This window comes from Trichoplusia ni, chromosome 22, assembly GCF_003590095.1.
Source record: "Trichoplusia ni isolate ovarian cell line Hi5 chromosome 22, tn1, whole genome shotgun sequence".
Taxonomy (NCBI): Eukaryota; Metazoa; Arthropoda; class Insecta; order Lepidoptera; family Noctuidae; genus Trichoplusia; species Trichoplusia ni.
In genome coordinates this window covers 1,501,503-1,523,369 of record NC_039499.1, presented here as the reverse complement: position 1 = coordinate 1,523,369, position 21,867 = coordinate 1,501,503, and the positions used below count along the sequence as shown (strand labels likewise).

Sequence of the window (21,867 nt, the reverse complement as noted above, 5' to 3'; positions counted from 1 at the left end):
AGGTTCAATACAATTGTAAAGAGTGAACGATATACGCACTACCATGTTCTATGCGAGATTGCGCAAACTATCAATGGTTATCAAGCGGTAGTTCTTTGTCGGCGTAATTTGTTTTTCATATCCCGGCGAGATAGCTTCACAAACGTTTTTCTCATGAATTATGTAGTAACGTTGGTACCTAAATACTTACGTAGCGCAGGGCCGACCCTTCTTCCTTTCTGTATAATTTCATGTTCCCGAGCCTGAATAAGTAATACAACGATTTCGAAGCGTGTCATAAAATTTTAATTTCGATCGATACAACTTGCTGACACATATTCCTTTTTGTATAGAACAGTTTCTTACCTCACTAGCTAGATGCAAATAGGATTCGTAATTATTCCTTGACAGAAATGTATCGAGGGTGATGTATCACTATAGTAGGCGGAGCGGACATCCTCATATAGTCGAAGACAATGTTACAACTAGGAATGTCATAGCAATTTGCAACAATGACATAATACACAAACTCAAACGAAGTGGAACGAATCATAATCCTCTACTAAAACACTTCTTTAGCTCACGCATTAGCGGCTGCATACGTGCTGGATGAAGGATGTTCCACTCGCCAAGGCCGACATGTAGGTTTGCACAAGAACGTTGCTCTTGCGACAAGTAAAAATATCCAATGTGAAATTTAAAAATAACACAAAACCACGAAATACCTCCCAAGAGGTTGCAGGTTTGAGTGAATCGCTCTCGGTATGCTGTTCTGTGCACTCGACGTGATTAATACGCCGCCGTTCTTACGATCATTGTAAATCATCGTGAGGGGTACCTTCCCTAGGTATGCAAATGCAAAGCAAATTCGCGGGGAAATATATTATTATAGCTGTAAATGCCATGTTCTTCGAAAAGTCGTAACTTTTTATGATCTGTTATACTTTTTAATTGTAGCGAATTCTTGTTTCGTTTTTATGTGCTGGGAATATAATTAAAATTGCGTTTAAAACGCCTTCTATCTTCTGTCATATAATTATGAAATTAGCGTTTTTAAATACGTTTATTATTTATTACAGATAGTCCAAGCAGACAACAGTGCGTCGTACTTGGGTGCTCGTTGTCGAGCCAACTCGGACTGCGGCATCACAAACTCGCGCTGTGAACGAGGCGTGTGCACATGTCAACCTTACTATGCGCGTGTTGATAACTCCACCTGTCTCGAATGTAAGTTGCAAATCACTTTCATATCAAAAACATTTACGTAATAATTCTAGCTATCAAGCTATCGCACACGCAAAAGGTTTTCCACCAATTTACTTGGAAATACATTGTGAAAGCTTATAAACTGTAATTTAGATATTAGTCGGGAAATGTGAACGCCGCGGGCGCGGTCAGTGACTGCATAATACATTACATTATGTACTGGTGGCGCATTGGAAGTCTGTTGTATCCTTTTTTCCTCCGCGTAATTGACGCACTTCGGATCGCGGTTTTCACCTATCATTGGCCATACCTTGTCTAATCATTCTCGTGTGGTCAAGTCTGTGGTGAGTCTAATAAATTACTTTCACTTGGATGATCAATAGCTATCGGTAATGGCGATAGTTTTCATCGTAGGATATCGAAATTAAGTTTGGTATTGCCGGAAATCGATTTCCTTACATTGGCAATTTGTGAATGTTGTGTCATTAGTAAGGTTCTGATCAAAACAAAATTGATTTACTTTTCTTTATTATTATTATTTGCCGTTTTGTTTCATTAGCTATTATATCGCCATAACGCTGTATTTGAAAAGGACAGTTTCATAACAGTGAAGATAATAGACAATATAGACATTATGAAATAAACGTCTAAAAACTTCAGTACGTTTCTGAATAAGGCCATTAATGACATCCCGATATAATGTCCAAACCATGAATTCAAAGGAATGTATGCACGAAATGGAGTAATTCAAGTTTGGTTAGCCAAAAGCACGACTACACGATGGCAACTTCAGATCAGTTCGGAACCGATACAGACTCAATGATATCGAACAGAATCGCAGATCTTTTATTACGATATTGGAATAATCCCACGCTCGTCTCACTTTCATCGGCAGTTGCCACAAAAGTATGGGACCAAATCGGACAATTGGATCACGGAGCGGCGGACCCACAACGGTTCATTCGCCGATCATGTTAAGATTTGCGATTTACAAGGATTGTAAGCTAAACTCGCTTTTATGGATCCATTGACACATTGACTGATAACGGTCTTTTTATTGGCTCAGTTTATATCAGAATGAATTTGTAGTTTTCCACAGCAATAATGGCAAAACAATTTTCCCACTGGAAATTACCACCACGAGCTTAAAACTAACCTTACGGTGCTCAAGTAAGTATTAAGCTATTAAACAGGTCGTAGTTTGCGTGTCCAGGTTAAAATGAAGGCTATAAAGAGGAACTACTCGCGGATGCGTTGAATAACATACTTACAGACCAGTGAGTCCAGTCCGGTGGCATTGCTAACCAGGATTGAGCATAGAGTCCGCTATCTACACGAGCGACCATATTAACTGCGTAATCAATAATCATAATTCCCCATCTTGCCCTTTCATGGTGCCTACCTATATGTAAAGAGTGTGCGAGATACATGGAATTATTTTATTTTTATTGCTCTGACTTTATATGCGCGTTTTATAGATGCCGGTGATCTTTGATCAATATGCTAAACAGTAATTAGTATTGTCATAAAAGTCGCACATTTAATAGCATATATTAAATGTGCGACTACGAATTTAGCTGAAATAAAGAGGTTTGCTAATGATTGAACTAATTTAAGTGCCAACGGTACGAGTACAGATTTCTAATCAGAATAATCTGCTATTAAATAAGGAAATCGTTAGATAAAGGGAGATAGTAAACGTTGTTAATAGAGTACCCGAGTAGACGTTGGCTGTCAACTTGTCATCTCAAACTTCCTCGTGGTCAGTATGCCAAGCGTGAGCAATCATCAGATATAATACGGAGAATAACAGAAAACACTTACCGTTCAACAGTCTGTGCCGAGTGCCGACGGCCAGCTAGAAATAATTGCGCGCTTACCGATCTGCCTTATGCGATACCACGAAAGCTGTACTCATTATTTAAATGTTTCTTACGTGGATGTTCCTTAAATTTATACGAGGATATTTACACTGTCTTTATAAACTAAATAATTCCAAGTTTGCAACAACGTTGTCTCGGATGATAAATGAATTGTTGGTTTTCACGCGGACCCTATTATAATATTTTTTATTTTTATGTCACGTGTCTACGTGCGTACTGCTCAACCTTAATAAATTCTTGCACTTTATACATGTTAACTGAATAACAATGTTAAAACACATGACGTACCAGTTCATTGCTTTTTGCAGTAAATTGCAGGTTTTATTAAATGCGTAATGTGGATTTATAAAAATAGATTTAAAAATCGCAATAAAAATTGTGTACAAACTAACTAGCCCTTTAAAGTATAATATATCGGTTCTGTATTAAAGACACCAATAACAATGCGTTTTTATCGAACGGATTCCAAAAATAGCCGCCTGCGACAGAATAGTAAAGTAAGTTCCGATATAACCAGCCTTAGGTACTGCAACACCAACAATATTGATTTTGAGATATTCGAGACAAAAACGGAATATGCTGAGCACTATCAGCAGAATTCTCATAAGCGTTCGTAGTTAAATGGTAATATGGTAGCAATAAATCCTTGTCGTCTCAAAGCTGATTGCATGGACGCATGGACGCATGGACGCGACGTAAATGTGTCCATCTCGTTTATTTGCGGTAGGTACCAATTTAAATAAACTTGTTGATGATTACGAGAGCGGGCGTCGGCAAGCTTCGACTGACTTATCGTCCGGTCCGCAGCCGTAAATTGGTCCCGCTATCCTTCGAGGGCATGAAATGTAGGGACTCTTATCCATTTTATTTATTTACTATTGCCGGACCGTTAGCTCATAAACTATGATTGCTGGCTTCCGCGTGACCTCACTTTTACACTGACCGGCCCGGCTACCTAACCTTACTTACTAAAGATGCTTGCAGCAATTAACCATCCAAGAAGATATCGTTTTTCGAGTATTTAAAAGTATTCCGCGAGCTACTGAAAAAACAGCGGTGAGTAACGATAAAAAAATAACAACCATAGTTATCTAGGACGCACCGAAACAAAATTTCATGAAGCTCATGGGTAAAGAAACGGCATTACGAATGTAGATGGCATCAGATACGCTGACGATTAGTGAATTCTTTGTAATAACGGTTTCTAAAAATAGCGTTTATGACTTTAACGTGAAAGACAAACATTAAGTTTTCTATATAAAAACATGGGAAATTCACGCTTCGTTCTGGTTTGTATTACTTTATAAGGGCATAAGAAACAGAAAGCGATTTTTTTAAATTTAGTTCTGCATGTTACCCTGTGGATCTGTGGTAAAATGTCTTTTTGGTACCCATATTTTAATTTGATTTTCTGGGTATTTTTAATGTGAGACTAAGCTATTGTGAGTCATGGGAAAAATGAAAGCAATCAATTTAAGTCGCGTTCCAATTTTATATGACACACATTCTCATTGCAATCTTTGCGTTTTTACTGCAAAAACATATAAAATATCTTATACAACTTTCCGGGGTTTCAAACCATTCCATTGTCATTATGTATATCATTTCATATGTTTATCATTTTCTAAGCTAATGTTTAGGACATTTTTCCACGTAATCTTTACCAAAGTTCTTTGCCTAGTGAACTTTAACAGTTTTACCCACAAAAATATGCTGGCACGTATCGTCCATGCTCGGGTACCGTGTCAATGCATGTAAGCATGACACTACAGTTTTTCTGTGCACCACAAACGCCCATTTTGCATCCATTAACCCAGTTATGCATAGCTAACAAGCATGCAGTTTCTTAATACAAAGTATCGTAAATATGAGGTATCTATAATATGTATGGATACCTATAAATTATAACCGTAAAGTACATAAAATACTGTCTTGCATTTAATGGGTTTTAAGAGGTTTTAATTGTTACATTCACCTAGAAATAAAATGATAAGATTTAACATTTACCGTAGCTGTCTCAGGATGGGAAATTTTAGGATTTGGGGAAAACTTTACCCACTAGTGGAACACTGTAGGCTAAAAATGTACAGGAAAAAAAATAATTAATTTTAACAATTATGTAAAGCATACAATTTCCACCTGTATAATAGGTTCGTTTGTATGCACAGCAATGTCAATTAACTCGATGTTTATTTAGCTGATTGCAATGTTGCAGTTTCGTGATGCGAAATAATTAACTACCAATTTTATTTTTAAAAGGTACTCTTACGTTTCTCAGTGTACTAATGTATGCAGACAAGATTTCTACGTATTTTTTTCCTCATTTTTCATTGTTTTAATTCAGTTCGTCCTTTAATTTTTCTTTGTTATATTGTTCCGTAAATAGTATTTTTTTATATAGCTCTCTTTTGTTTACGAAATTGCTTTTCAGTACCTCAGGATCACTTAGGGTCATCACTATAAATCCCGACCGGTTTACATTTCCTGCCCACATACATGAAACCACATAATTTTCCGTTCACATGTTTAGCTCTTCACCCACGTAAATGTAATTGTAACTATCTGTTCCCGTACAATACACAAAGAAGGTGATTTAGGGCGCCTCTGGCTAGACAACCGTTATATAGATAGGCATACCTCCTTTATAAGGTAAGAATCTATCCGTCTGTTGCGTGCCGTAGCACAGCTAGACTCCTTGAGAAATAGGTATGTAGGTGACATTGTAAAAATGCAAGCAAATGACATCATTACAAATCAGCCTTTGATTTGTTTAATAAGATTATAATCTAAAGATTTAAAATTGTACAGTCACGCACACGTTCCTTTTTTCACGGTTGTCAGTACCGAGTTAAATCTAATAAACGTAAGTATTCTTTGTGGTCTTTCGTTTTGAGATTAATGTGTCAGACGTTGTAGATGGTGATCGCGATAAATATAATATAATTATAAATGTAACAGGCCCGTTTGCGAACCTTTCGACTCGTCAACATCAAACATGCAACTCACTAAAAGCAAATGCGTGTTGGTAATGTTTTATTTACTACAACCATCATTATAACTGGCTTTCATTCAATTGGTGACACGTATTAATTGATTTAAGTGCCAAATTTCGTGTGTACATATACCAGCCGACATTATAATGGTAATTCCATTATAATGTTAGCAGCAATTAATAACGAAAACTGTAAATCGATGTATTGACATTTTTATATGTCCGGCAAAAGTAAAAATATATGGATTTCCTGTACATTAATTGACTTGCGACAAAGACGATGGAGAAATTGATAGTAATTTAGAATTGTAATTGTGGGTGTGAGGTGATAATAAATCTCTTGTTTATTTGTAATCGCGGCTACCTATCGAGTACTATCGACTTTGTTCTCGCATACCAACACATTATTTATCTCCTAAACGTTTGAAAGTCGTGTTATGCATAAACATGCTTTAACGTATCCTGTTTTATCATTCCGCGAATATGAATAGAAACATAACATTTTAGTAGACATTTTAATACTGTGTATGACCTTGTTACAAGTGTTGTTTATCGTACGAATACGTTTATGTATGTACATTGGATGCAAATTGTCGGACACACCCGTATAAACGGACCAACGGTGAACTTGAAACCAAATAGGGTCGCGCACGCCTCCGGGCCGTGAACCCGTCATTCAATACACTGTCACTATAGGAATAATGACGAATAGAATAGGCAAGCTGCATCTGTAAGTTCTATAACCTGTAAAGGACATGAATATTCCTCATTACCGACGTAGGACCATAACATCAGGTAATGGTCTTTCTTCTACAGTGTCAAAGACAATAATCGCCTTATTTCTGGTTCATGGTTCAAATTTACCTTTTATACTCTTTTTTCGACTTGTCTTATCTAACTATTCGTAATACAATAATTTTCATTTATTATTCCCCGAAAAACAATACTTCTTCGTATGTCACTTTTAGGAGACATTTTCTAAGCAGTAGATAACAGTTGTTGCGAAAATATTTAAATAGACGCGCTTCTAGAAATAAATCATGATCTTGTTTGTGATAGCTATATTCGCAATTTATTACGTCTTTAAAAGACATTTCATTTTGAATGAATTGAATTGTGTCTTATTTTCGTTTATTTCTTTAGAAAGTAAAATAACTTTTTAGAATAGTGTTGTAACCGTTGAGCGTGACGTACTTTGTTATCTTTGACGATAATCATAGTGTTGTAGACACAAAGGCATAGAAAAGTATTTTTTCTAAATATTCGAATTTGAGCTGTTAAACCAGTGATTTAACTTAAAAAAAAAGAAATGCATTATTATGAATGGTCATATTTTCTATTACCTACTTACCGTTTACGATGTCTAGTTTTTGTCGCATTTTTTATAATTTGCACTGATAATAAATTTCACTTTCAACACTTTTTTTGTTACAGCAACTCTACTAGGATCAGAATGTTCTGTGTCGGAGCAGTGCACCTTGAAGGTGGCTTACAGTGCCTGTCTAGAGGGTGTCTGCAGGTGTACCGATGGCCACCTTCAGTTCAGGAAACATACCTGTCTTTCTCGTAAGTAAACATACTAACCTATTTGATACCTGAAATCTGTATACAAGAACGTCTCATAGTAGACGCCTAGCCAAATGTCAACTTAAGGTGTGTTGCTATTTAGGCAATCGTCTAACAGTCTTATGCAGGCGTTCCTAACCGCTAGTCCGTGGACCATCATGGTCCGCAGAAGCCAAAATATGATGTCAGTATATAAATATATAGTGGGTGATTAGGACCTAAATTGATCCTTAGTAGAAGACAATTTTCACCAAACACTGGCATTCGGCTAGATGAAATTACAGCCGTGTTAATTAAAGTTTACATTTAAGTAACAAAAATAATCTAAAAGAGGTCCCTGATCACGAAAAGCTTGGAAAGCCCTGTCCTATTGGTGTGTAGAGACAAATATATGTACATGTGGGAGCGTCAGGAACATTTTCCGAACAGTCTAGGTTGGCCTCCATCTTGGGCGTATGAGCGACGGGATGTTCGAAATAAAAGCGTCAATGTTATCTTGTAGATTGTATAATGTGAACTTATAACATTATGGAGTAGAATACAATAGGACGGTTGAGATGGAATATTATTTGGAGCCAATAGGTTAGTACGTGCTCGCTATTTTTATGACAACTGTCTTGACAAGCAAAACGAACGTCGTCGCACCTAGCGCCACCTACTACTCTATTCGGGGTAACCCGCTCCCTTTTATAATTTACCACTTACTCATTATAATAATAATTATGGACTATCTTAATACACATTTCCACAATCAATTAAAATCGTCTAAATAAACAAAGTATTCTCAATTAATCCGCGCGCCGTCACGGCCGTCCTGCGTCGTCACACGTCCTCGTGTGTCTCATGTGCATCGTTGTTGTCTGCAAACATTAGATAAAATGATACACTACACTCTCGTCTTGGCCTTCCTGACCAATTGGGTGACTGCTGATCACTTATCATTTCTCATAAGACACATTTTCCACAAATCTATCTTAAAAATTATAAAATCCATCTCCGAACTATACTCCAACTACAGCTATAGCTATAGATTAGCAAATATTAAACACACCGGCTCACCAATGCCACATAGGCCCTTGAATGCCAACCAGGTTCGCCACCCAGGCTAGTTTGTGCCACACAGGCTAATCGTCGCCACACAGGCTAATCGTTGCCACACAGGCTGGCCACACAGGCTGGCCACACAGGCTGGCCACACAGGCTACTTGCCACACAGGCTTGCCACACAGGCTACTTGCCACACAGGCTCGCCACACAGGCTACTTGCCACACAGGCTTGCCACACAGGCTATTTGCCACACAGGCTATTTGCCACACAGGCTATTTGCCACACAGGCCATTTGCCACATAGGCTATTTGCCACACAGGCCAACACACAGTCCAATCGGTGCCACACAGTCCAACTGATAAATTGAATCAACTGCTAAGTAGTGATCTCCTCTAACCACACAAGTAGGACTCACTTACCCGCGCCGTCATCGGCACATTCTACTCATGAAGTATCCCAGGGACAAATTATCAAAAGTACAAGAAACCAAGAACAAAAATTCACTCAGTTAAGTTCCAAATTCAGGCTCCACACTTACGTGGATTGGGTCTTATTTGACCAACGGAAAGCTCGTAGCTCAAAATTCAACATTTGTTTTCAGCCAAGAATATTTCTTTATGTTTACTTATGAAAAATATGAAATCCTAATTTTTAGGACAAAGTCATTTAAGTCCGCACGGCCACGGCCGCGTTGACTCAACCCAAAATATCGCTACGTATTGCACAGCATTGTATTACGTTAGCCTGGAAACTTGTCAGCTAAAGTCTGCTTTATTAAAGATCATTATGCATCAAAGAACAACACAGCAGTACTCACCACTCGGTCATTCGTTATCATGATTATAATAGTTGACTTTATCTTAACATCTGTATCTTCTTTACCAGAAACCTTTCATTAAGTCAGAGCTACCAAGTAACTCTACTATCTTACAGTTGCCACCAGCAACTCACTACTGGAACTAATCACGAATCTCAAAGCAGGAATCTGAGTCATACAAAGTCCGCACGCATTCCATGTGAATACTGAGTCCACCCGACTCCATGGCCTCTCCAAGACCCAATCTCAGCCAGAGTCACCATAGTCTCTTCAGTCGCCACCTCTGCCATAGTTAACACGGTCTCTGCTTCGATCCCGACCATTGACCTAAAATTCTATACTATCACCATTCTCGACCTCGTTCTTTATTTGGAACGGTACTTAGTTTTCGGACTAAAGATATAGGCACTTTGGATAAAATCTTTACTAGTGGTAACAACAGTGTTAACAGCCTTATACTCAGAACGCATAACTGCCAATGACATGTGCAATAACACCTATTATCATTCAAACAATAAGAAACTTATTATAACATATCAGTGCTTAACTTTGATTAACCCTGGGAAATGTTCATCATCACACTTATAACTTTAATCCAATCATAAGCATCAAACCAAAATGACCTCCCTCCGGGCATGATCATGCAACCTCCTTAGGTAACGATCACAACGGGTAACCTCTATCCAGTCACTACCACACGTAACTTCCATCCGGTTACAAACACAACACCCACTACTAGAGAACCTCACTTTCTCAAACCTTGATCAAAATAACATTAAACTTGGTTCTTTCAATTTGACACTTTATTTGTCCTATACATAGCCCCTTTTGTAAATCAATAACTTTAAAATCTTAAATAACCAACTTCTTAACGAAACTGCCATCAACTCATACTGATAAATATGCCGCTCCTTATCAAAAATAAATTGTAATCGACCCACCGTTGTGTTAGTGATCCTAAGGAAAGCTTGACCATAAGCACCCAGTTCAAATTAACTCGATACTCGCTGGAGCTCACACAGCGCAACACGATCAGATCACTCTCCGCACTTCGCACCAGTTTCCCTCGATGACTTTAAGGTACAGACATAGCGGTCGACATAGGTCGCTCCTCCTCCGCAAATAACTGTCTCTTTGAATCGACATTATAAGACGACAAGCTTTAAACGTCTTGCCGAATTTCAATTTAGTACGCATTGTAAGACAGCAACGTAGTATGTAGTTGGCCAATTTTCATTTTCAAATCTAGATTTCAAACCAAATCAATCCGCTTTCTTCCAAATGCTTGATCTGTCAACCTGCTTTTTCTCGTACAAACTGCTTTATCGTCGATACCGATTTCAGAACAACCTCACTTCTGTCTTCTAGAAGCTTATACAGGAACTTGATTGTTTTCTTTATACGGTTGCGGCACTCATTCGATACGTAATCCTGCTTGCCACAACTATAGGCCTTTGGAACGTCTTCTACTCGTGACTTCATTGCCACTATCGGCGAAATGGTATACTCATACATAGTAGGCTTTGTTTTCTAAAAGTAAGCGCGACGAGTTCTTGTTGCAGTCTACTGCGACTTTTAATATTTGTGGTAAATGCAATTCTGTACAATCGTGGTTCTATCATCGCTGCGTGCGCCAATGTAAAAGCAATAGCAGTCTTCTCCACTGACAAGAACTTCATCCGTGCGGTTCAGGTGCTCATAACTCATATCAATCATCGACTTCTATTGAGTAATCGCCATAAATTTGCAGCTGGGGTTTTTCAATTGATCAAATGTTGCCAAAACACGTCTTCAATTCAGGCATGCTATTCCAGGAAACGGTCTATATTATCTTCACCAAATGTATTTCGTAGTTGCATTGCAAAAAGATATTTCCAACAATCGCAATAATTTTCTGAGGACATATTTTCATGCTGACCTGTATTTATCTTTTACGATGCGTCGCTGGTAATCCCACTTCTGATGTGGGAGCGTCAGGAACATTTTCCGAACAGTCTAGGTTGGCCTCCATCTTGGGCGTATGAGCGACGGGATGTTCGAAATAAAAGCGTCAATGTTATCTTGTAGATTGTATAATGTGAACTTATAACATTATGGAGTAGAATACAATAGGACGGTTGAGATGGAATATTATTTGGAGCCAATAGGTTAGTACGTGCTCGCTATTTTTATGACAACTGTCTTGACAAGCAAAACGAACGTCGTCGCACCTAGCGCCACCTACTACTCTATTCGGGGTAACCCGCTCCCTTTTATAATTTACCACTTACTCATTATAATAATAATTATGGACTATCTTAATACACATTTCCACAATCAATTAAAATCGTCTAAATAAACAAAGTATTCTCAATTAATCCGCGCGCCGTCATACATATATTTTAAACCTCATTTGGCTTAGTGTCACCCTGCACACTACACTACACTACACGGCTGTTAATTTTAGTATAGAGTTGAAAAAAAGAACCATGAAGGTTTTATTCCAGGACTGTATTTGTATCTGTTTTATTATTTTGAAACTTCGTAAATGGTTTCATTAAAGAGTGAATGGTTTAAATTAAAAAAAAAACAACTTGTTTTGCTCTCTATAAATGACAATATACTGGCTCTATTATCGTTAGTTTACGCCTTATTTAGAGCAAAGGAAACGCATTACGTGTTCCTTTTATAGCAAAATATATCTACGTCAAAATTCTAAAATTAACCAATATATTCTTGTGTCTTATTAATAAAGTAATATTTGAAATGTGTAGCGATCCTGCCATACATGGTCTCTACATTATTTTTTATTATGTGTCATTAAACTAGCAATAAGGCTGAAATTGGTAGCTGACAGAATATATTTGCATGTGAAAATGAACTCTGTCGTTCTATTTTTGGATTTTCTTTTTTTCATTTTTTTTTCCAAAGGGGAAAAACGGAACTCTATCACTGTGCCTGCCACCAGCCTGTCACCTGGCTGTATCTCATGAACCGTGATTCGTAGACAGTTAATATTGCACAGATTCATTTAAGTTGGCGCTAATATATAATTTGATGGGCGACCAATTTTTTATAGCAAATTCCATAAATGTTTTTCTTAAGCCTATTGATACGAAATTCTCAATAACGAGAGTCCAACTTGCTCTGAAGCGACTTTTTAACTTGAAGGTGGCACCAGTTTCTTACCTGACTACCTGCTAGGAAAGTGTAGTCACTACCGGCATTGCCATATTTTCCTAGGAACAAACTTTCAGGGAAATACCATTACTTCATTAATCAGTATTCTAATTAACGACGAGGCGAAAGCGCACCGTTCTTACTCGATCACATTTGTTTGTTATTCGCATAGCAAAATAAATTGGTTTTCTATTTCCCAATGCTAATTCGTTAACTACTTTGAATCGGTTAGAGGAAAAACGCGTAACATTGGTTTTTTATCGTAACACTTTTCAATGGCTGTTTAAATAGCGTAGCGGTGCCATCAATTAGTTTTTATAAGAAAGGTGTTACCAGAAGCCGGTAGTAGATATTTTCATTGATAAATTCCTTTAGTTTGATAGAAATTTCGTTATTAATTGCATTTACTATTTGTGCGCGATCAGGCGTAAATAAGTAATATTCATTTTTTTTCGTATGTAATTAAGTTCGAGTAAATTGAACATCTTCCTTTACCTCCTTCTTTATATTATAAAGCGGGAACATGCTTCGTTTGAAGACGCTAATCTCAGGAACTACTGGTCCGATTTGAAAAAATATTTTAATGAGGTATAGCCCATTCCCTAGCACAGGACCGTAGAAATTGACACGAGAAAGGGGAGGCCTATGCCCAGCAGTGGGAGGATAAAGGCTGTGGATGATGATGATGATGATAGCCCTTTTATTGTACAAGACCGCAGCACTGACCAGCTCTACGAAAACGAATCGATCTCGTCCCGACATCTCCTACTCGGCCACTGTTTCTGTAAAAATACTAAATATTAAAGACTCTTTTAAGTTTAATGATCCTTTTAGAAGATGACAACACTATTGATTTGTAAAAAGTCTTGTGTTCATGAAAGGATCGAGACGAATAATTCTCTATTCTCTTAATTGCGCTGACAAAGGGACGTTGTTTACATCTCTGCGTTTAATTGTTTTGTTGTTATTGCATCGAGATCCAGTCTTGTTTTCGTTTGTTTTTATGTTGTTGTTGTTCCCTTCTTAAGACTTCATACACGAGGCATCAAACCTCTTTTAATGAATCAGCGGTATTCTGTAACTATATAGTTTCTAACGACGCTTGCCGTTCATTGTTTTGTACCAACCTTAGTAGAGTTGCAGCCGCTTATGTCCAAAAGTCATCTAGTCTAATATCGGAGACTTATCAAAACAACAAAGAAGTTATTAAATTTAAGTCCGTTAACTGCTGTTTTGCTCCCGAGAAAATATTTTTTTTACCTTTTCCCCTCGTTCTAACCAAGTTGGCTTTCCGTTCGGTTTTGTTTTCGTTTTAACAAAATTGTATTCATTGCTTTGTCTTGGATGGTAATATCATAGCAACTGCCAATGGCTCTATTTATAAGTTAACTGTTACTTTCTACTGACAATTACTTACTAGTAAACTAAGATGCACAGTTTTACTTGCTAGTTAATTACCCTAACTAAGTACCTACCCCTCTATACGGAAGAAGAATCAGGGATTATTTAGATTAAATCTAAAGAACATAGTAAATGGAAAAAGCCACCACACCTCTCAGACTCAGATTCCCATACATTTCTTTCTCAACATTTCGTCAAAGGTAAACATAGCGTGATGAAAACAAAGCGTGGCGTCAACGTCCGTGTGTCTGTATCTAAGTGCCACTATTAACCATGAAGCCCCATTCTCATTAACTCCCATGGCAACGAGTTTCGTTTGGGAGATTTTCTCCCTATCTTCCTTGGCAAATCTCGTAGGAAGTAGGGACTTTATTAGTTTCCTCTTCAAGTGGTTCTTTTAATTAGGTAGAGCTAGATTTTTAATAAGCGTCTTTATAATTTGTTTGCTTGTTAGATTACTGACTACAGATGTTGTTCCTACGTAAAGATAGGTAAGCATAATATAAATACAAAACTTGATGCGGGAAAGTACACTGGTCGAATATCTGCTGATTCTGAATTAGGACTAAAAATAATGTCGATTTCGACTTTCGTTTTCATTCCAAAGATTCGATTGTCGATTCATACAAATTTTAACAAGTCACGGATGAAGTTATTGTACTGGATCATAACGAACAGACCGTGTAATTTTATAAGCCGGTCGACGAAAGTACAGTGTTCAATGTCAACCATAAAGTTGACCTCCATTTTATCTATCCAAGCAACGAGCGACTAAAAAGGCTGTGTCTAATTCATTTTAGTTTGTTCCCTACTTATATTTATTATTTTGCACTTCTATTAAATAGCTTTTTAAAATTAAACGCCTAATTTGTACACGAATGAGATGACTTTAGATAAGCTAAGTACATCTCTGTTACGTAGCAGTTTAGTTTTAAATTGTTTTAGTAGCCGCCACAGGTACCGTAACATTCCTTATAAGGGCTTACTTGGTCACCATCACTAAAAGCCCAATAAAACACGATTACGGTTGCTTAATAGACCTCTTGCCTTCTCTCGATGGTTAAGATGTTTTAACAGACCTTATTTCCGCGATTTATCGTTAGAACTCTGTGAGAAAAACGAGCCGAGTGATTGTTCTGTCAAATCCACCGGCGTTTGTTCATGTGAACTGCGCTTATTATCGCACATAATGCGAGTATTGTAGCCGTATTGTGAGAACTGCTAAGTATAGCTTTATGAATTCTTTACATATCAAGATGACACCATAAAGATTTGTAGATAACGAATTTGGATCACGAGTACGGCAGACTGTAGTACTTCTGACCTTGTTGATCCAACAGTATAAATATCAAAATCAAACGTGTCATGTTCGATGAAAGGTGGAAATGTATGTTCTACAATATAATGAGTACCTCTATTTCGGTTCGCAAAAAGGTTACAAGTTCAATTCAAAGCAGCGCGCAACAAATCATGAAATTATTTCGCGCACTCCTCCGGGTATAGAAACAGTTATACAAAACATTATGATTGACGTCGAAATTCTTGTTATTTATCACAAAATTGATTAAATAAAAATATGGATAGACTTATTTAGTTACGGCTAAAGGAAAATAACGATTTAGTCATAGATAGGAGTAGGTCGACAAATAGTTGACGTTGCGTGCCTCGCGTTACTGTTCCTGATTAACATATAATAGCCAATCAAATTACCATTTGTGATTTTACATTCACAACACTTAATCAAATTGTAGACATTACATATTTATCAGGTATGGGAACACTATGGCCATTTAAAATATTTACATGTCTATATTTAATTGAGAACAACAAACTCGGCAATGACATGATCACTTCGGAGTATAATGAGAAGTTGAAACTGTATCTCTCCAGCTATTAGAGCATGTAATGTTAGACCGTATGGCTAGCCTCGGGGAAATTGCTACCAACCACTCAGTGCATCTACAGTCACGATCTATACAAATACCTTGGAAAATTTTATTCAACGACCACCTGACGTGAGGCGATTACTAGTGTGTGAAAAATTTTACAGCTCTTATATATGATACGTGTTCATCATTATTTCAGCCGCGCCACCCGGTCACGTCTGCTACAGCAATGAACATTGTCGTTTGTGGGACAAGGAGAGTCGCTGCGAGTTTGTCATTCTTAATCTCTTTGGAAGGTGCGCTTGTAACAGCTACTACAAACAAATCGGAGACAAATGCGTAGCTCAAAAGGTACCCACACTTGCAACTGAAGCTGTCGTAGCAGAACAAGATTCTGTAGTAGCGCCAACCAACGGAACTTACAAAGATTCTAGTCCAACTGTTCAACTAGCTTTAACTTCGGATAATACTTTTGGATCTCCAGTCTCTATAGTTGGCACCGATGATTTACTGCCGAGCAAATTGCCTATGTACACAAACAAAAACGATGTCTTTAACACTAACGAAGACAGCCCCTTGATGCAAGCTGTTATGAAAGTACCGAACGTTGAACCAACGAAGCGTTTACCCGTCTCAAATAGAAAGGACGGCGAACCGAATGAAACGATTAGGGTAGACGAGATGACAGCTAATTTGCATGCAAATGATCAACCAATTTATAGGGTTGTAACACAGCCAACTGTGGAAAAGAAAGCAAACAAAAAAGGAGGCTCGTCAAAGGAACAAGTTAATTCTGGCAGCAAACCACACAAAAGCGGACATCAAAAGAAGTCTTCATTAAAAGGTACTGAGGAAATTATGAATCGATTATTCTGTGGCATAAATTAAATATTTTAGCCATTTAAATATTGTCATTTGGTTACAATTTGCAGACAAGCATCGTGTCCGTACCGACACACCAGTGTTTGACCTTGGTCCTGCATCACTGGGTATGCCGTGCGTCACAGACCCGCAGTGCCAACAAGTGGATCCCTACACGCGATGTCTCAATAAGAAATGTGACTGCACGTACCGAACGAACTCAACATCAGCTTGCTCCGCCCGTAATAGAGGTTGCTTGCCAAACACGTTCCAAGTGAGTATAACCTTTTCTTAAAACCGAGTTTGTGTAAGCGTGATATATGCTACCGAGTGTTTGTAACTTGTTTTTACTTGAGATATATGACAGAAGAAAAGCGATAACATCTATCTCCTGGTTTGACTGGCGCGAGTGCTTATTTTGGGACAAGACCGTTTTGTATTTTCCCGCATTAATATTTGTGTATTTCTGTCTCTATACGGGGATCGAAACCAAGACACGTCGCGTATGAGCTTTTGTCTTGTCAAAGCAGTCGACTATCCGTGCAAACTTTCTGCTAATATTGAACTTTACTCATTGTTTTAGTGTCGATCTACGGGAACATGTATAAGTTGGTACTTCGTGTGCGACGGTCGTAAAGATTGTCCCGACGGTTCGGATGAGAAGTGCCAAGGTACTGGTAAAGGTTCGTACACTCCGCACGGGTATCTTTTTTGCACATCTGTCATCTTTATTGTTTAATTCATTTCATACTCATTTTCATTCACTGTTAATATAATTGGTGTTCGGTATATACTAATAAATATAATGTAATATCAGTGTATTAATTCGTTAAGTAAAATAATATTTTACGATAATTTTCCTTTGTTACAAAGAATTAGTGATTTCAGTTAAAGTTCAGTTTGTTCGCAGAGTACAATGCAAAAATATGCTATTCATATTTTTTTTTCAATTCATTGAATTATGTACTAATTTTACCAACTATCTTGAAATTAATTCCTGAAGTACAACACAGTATTCAATTTTTAATTGACCGGCTTCAAAAAGGAGGAGGCTCAGTACACCGATGTTTCGAGTCTTCTTGTCCAATGTAGTATTAATCCATTTTTCCGCATTTCTTAGGTGACACAGATGACGAAAAACAAGTTACAGATTAATATCATTCCATTTCATCGCTTATTTAGGTCCTGCATAACTTCGCCAAAGCAAATGTTGATAAGTGCTGTTTTTTTCAGAGCTGACAGGTGAGCGATGCCCAATAAACTCGTTTAGATGTGGAGGACCGGGGTCGACCTGTGTGTCGCGAGCGTCCAGATGTGATGGAACTCCTCAATGCCCAGGGGGAGAGGACGAAAAGAATTGTAGGACTACGAGACGAAAGGGGTAAGTGTCATGGTCATAGGTAATATTTACAGCAAAGAATGTAACTGTTGATCATAAAGTTTTTTTGGTTGTTTAATAACGGCGAGGTCCTTTCGTAGTTAGAATTGTTGCTTCTTAATAGGTATTTCCCGTGTGAAATCAAAGCGTTGTTAAAATTTCAGACCCATTAATTACACTTTGAATTCATAATTCCGTGTACCCCATTAGACTCTAATGATCACTTAGCGAATTCTTACGAAGAAAAACCTGTTTCCTTCAGGTGTCCACGCCACACATTCCGTTGCGGTTCAGGGGAGTGCCTGCCCGAGTACGAATTCTGTAACGCCATTATTTCATGCAAAGATGCGTCGGACGAACCCCCTCATCTCTGCAACGAACAATCAAGGTAAGATATTTAATTAACACGATACTTTTATAGGCTTGCGGTACCTCTAGATAATGGATAAAGTTTTACAACTTTAGTAAATTAAACAAATACGTTTTATGGCTGACTCGTCAATTACCTGAAGCCAGCCAAATAAGGTGATAGTTAAACTTACGTCCAGGCGTTTGTTAGACGACGAGGTAATGGCTAGTAAATATGTTAGATGGAGTTGCATTTCGTAATCACAGCACGTGCAACCTGTAACGGTGTTTGTCCAAATATTTGACCTTAGCTTATGGTACTTGACACATATTTTGTATTTATTCAGATGGCGTGCGGCTGACTTTTGTCCATTCCGATGCGGGAACGGCCGATGTAGGAGCACGGCTGTGGCATGCTCGGGCCGCGATGGCTGCGGTGACAACAGTGATGAAATAGCATGTAGCGTATGTAGTAAGTATCTCATCAAAGTAAAAAATCCCTCCTGCAAGCACCTAAAGAAGTTTTATTTCAAAAGAAAGGAAGGTGTAAACATCACATGCGATAATAGTAAAACTTATTTATGAAAAAAATTGGTTGATTTGTTTTTAAACTATCTATTGAGGAAATCAAAACTATTTAATAATCGAATGGTACAGAAACGTAACGCCATAATGCCGTAACACGTCCGTTGCAAGAAAAAGTCTAAAGGTTTTTTTTTTAAACATAGCCATTGACAAATCGAGATGGATGTTGCTATGAGAAGAGATAGCAAAAACTAGGGTTTTAATGTTTAACACGTTAGTACAATCTTAGATCCTAATTTTAGTGTGTTTGTTGCTATGCTGTCATGGACATTCCATACGTCTTATGATAGCTGATTACCGCATTGAACTTGAACCGTCTACGTTTAATAGTAAGTGGAAACATTAAAAGGTTATTGTTCCGACTTAACAATGTGCTATACGATGGTGTGTTGATTAGATCGTAAAACCGACGTTAATACCTACATTACGGTTTTTTATCCTTATTGCTGACTAAAAGCAGGTGTATTATATTATAAAATATGTTTTTCTGTTCTTAAGCGTCTGTGACGAGTGTTAAAATACCTTATTTAAACTAGAAAAAATAGGAAGAGGCCTGTTCAAAGATAACTTTTCTTCTTTATTTTCACAAAATACACTTTCTGTTTATAGTTTTTCCCATATATTATAACTTTCCCTATACCCAATTGTTATGCATAGCGCCATCAGCGTCATCTGTCAAATTTGAAAATTAGTTCTCACAAACCAACAATTTACTTTTCATGTTAGTGTATACCACTAACAAAGCATAAATTGTAATCAGACACACTTAAAAAAACAATACCGTATACGGACCCCACATAATGATTTTTGACAGGAACTGTTAGGTGACCACTTGACCAAATATGTGAAATATGACCGTCGCTGTCTGCATATCGGCGATTCGTCACGATAAATGATGCCGTTACGCGAACAATAATATTCAAATGATACAGCAACAGGCGACGACGATGCACTGACGAAATTGTGATAAAAAAATACTTTGATGTGCTACATCTAAGTTTTTTGAGCTTTAAAATTACATAAAGTCAAAATGAGATAGACCAAATAAGGCCCGGTCGTAATACGAGCATATTCCGTCGAGTTCTATTTTTAAATACGTATTTAAACAATACTCATACCTATTTATTAAAGTTATATATTTTTTATTAAGTAGTTTTATCCAGCCAGCCTTTGGAATAATTTAAATGCATGAATGATAATTCGTTTTTTTTTCTTTATACTAATTATATACAATTTAACAGCTAGCATTTACAAACACGTGCTTCAGTGTTTATCTCATGAAACTGTCTAAACTTTTTCTTTTCTGTGACAGATATTAAATTAAAGCTTGTTTTTTTACAGGATGTCCAGCCCCACCGCAACCTTGAACTTAAATATAGAACGATTCAAATTGCAACATCCCATGGCTGGATCTCAATGCTCAATTGTTTGTAAACAGTAACACATTACTGCCCAATAGCGCTTTTACGATATTAGAAAGTAGAAATTTAGAAAAATACGTCACCGATGCTATATTAAAATTTAATTCTCTAAATAGATTTATTGTACAAACAATAGACATAGAATTTTAGAGATCAAATGATCTAAATTAAATAAGAGTTCGTAGCTTTGTGGACTCCTACATTTATAATAAGTATGTACAGTTCGAAAATTATTACTTCGTGCGTAATTTTTTATTCGTTTAAATGATTTTAGCCGATTTAATTTATCGCAACGTGTACATATATCATTCACTTTAAATGCAATCCGTACGTAAGCATTTAGATTCAATAAGAGAAATAATTAATGAACAAAAAAATTCCATAAATTTTGCTCAGACTACGAAATGTTTAACGCTTATTTAAGAGTATTTTAAGCCACATTTAAAACAAGACTGATGAGTTACATGTTAATCCATTTCTAACTCGTGAATTAGACATAGTTCAGGTAAAAATGCAAAATTGATATTGCGACATACACCGCTCAAAATATTTGTAAATATTTTCTTACAGCCATCTGCACTCTTACTATGAGATCTTATATCAAAACTGTTGTCATTATATGAACGAGATAGAGCATAGCGTTGCGTGTAGAGGCATCTCGCTCTCACGATAACAGTTTCATTTTGGAAGAGTTTTCAATACTGGCGCTGTTTTTGCACAGACATCTTGTTTTCGTATTCCACAGACTATAAAAAACGTATAATTAAGATTTTAATTTAAGTTTCTTGTGTTTTGTGTGAACTCACCTGACTGCACAGTCAAGTGTAATTTATTGTAATATAGTTTGATTACGTGTGTGAATGTGATAATGTATTTATTAAATTAATTTCATTTTGAAAACGCTGTTTTATTTTATAGCATTTCTCAAGGTCTTTTTGTTAATTTACTTTTTGAGACAATAGGTAATATGTTATTTCTACAAAACTTTTATTAGTATTTTTTTTCTTAGTATAAAAATGAATTGAACTACATACGTAATGATACTCAACCACTTTTGTCTTACTCAATACAGAATATTGTACAATTTTTTTCAGAAAGAATATGGTACCACTACACGTATAATGTCTAACTTAGTCTACACCTATAAATTATAACTGAGTGTTTTTCTAGTTTCTTTAAGAGATAACATACCATTGGAACTTTAACACATTTTATTTTAAACACCCCTCTCGTTGCATCGGGGGTTATTAAAAAAACGCCTAATTTCGAACAATAAGATAGATACAGGTACTATCAGACAAGATCTAAAACGCAACATTCAACATTTTAACTTCATA

General features: G+C 37.0%; 1 protein-coding gene across 2 annotated transcripts in view; it reads left to right on the top strand.

Annotated features, from left to right (window-relative positions):
* Positions 1-21,430, top strand: part of LOC113504551 — a 41,102-nt gene extending 19,672 nt beyond the window's left edge. Inside the window, exons 2-10 of one of the 2 annotated variants that reach the window (XM_026886906.1) lie at positions 1,059-1,206; positions 7,495-7,626; positions 16,137-16,781; positions 16,870-17,072; positions 17,382-17,469; positions 18,032-18,179; positions 18,439-18,564; positions 18,872-18,996; positions 20,451-21,430. In XM_026886906.1, coding sequence (XP_026742707.1) covers positions 1,059-1,206; positions 7,495-7,626; positions 16,137-16,781; positions 16,870-17,072; positions 17,382-17,469; positions 18,032-18,179; positions 18,439-18,564; positions 18,872-18,996; positions 20,451-20,476 — 1,641 coding nt within the window. In that variant the 3' untranslated portion in view covers positions 20,477-21,430. Of the gene's footprint in view, positions 1-1,058; positions 1,207-7,494; positions 7,627-16,136; positions 16,782-16,869; positions 17,073-17,381; positions 17,482-18,031; positions 18,180-18,438; positions 18,565-18,871; positions 18,997-20,450 lie in introns of both variants that reach the window. The other variant, XM_026886905.1, reaches the window with a different exon arrangement.
* Positions 21,431-21,867: the final 437 nt, after the last annotated feature.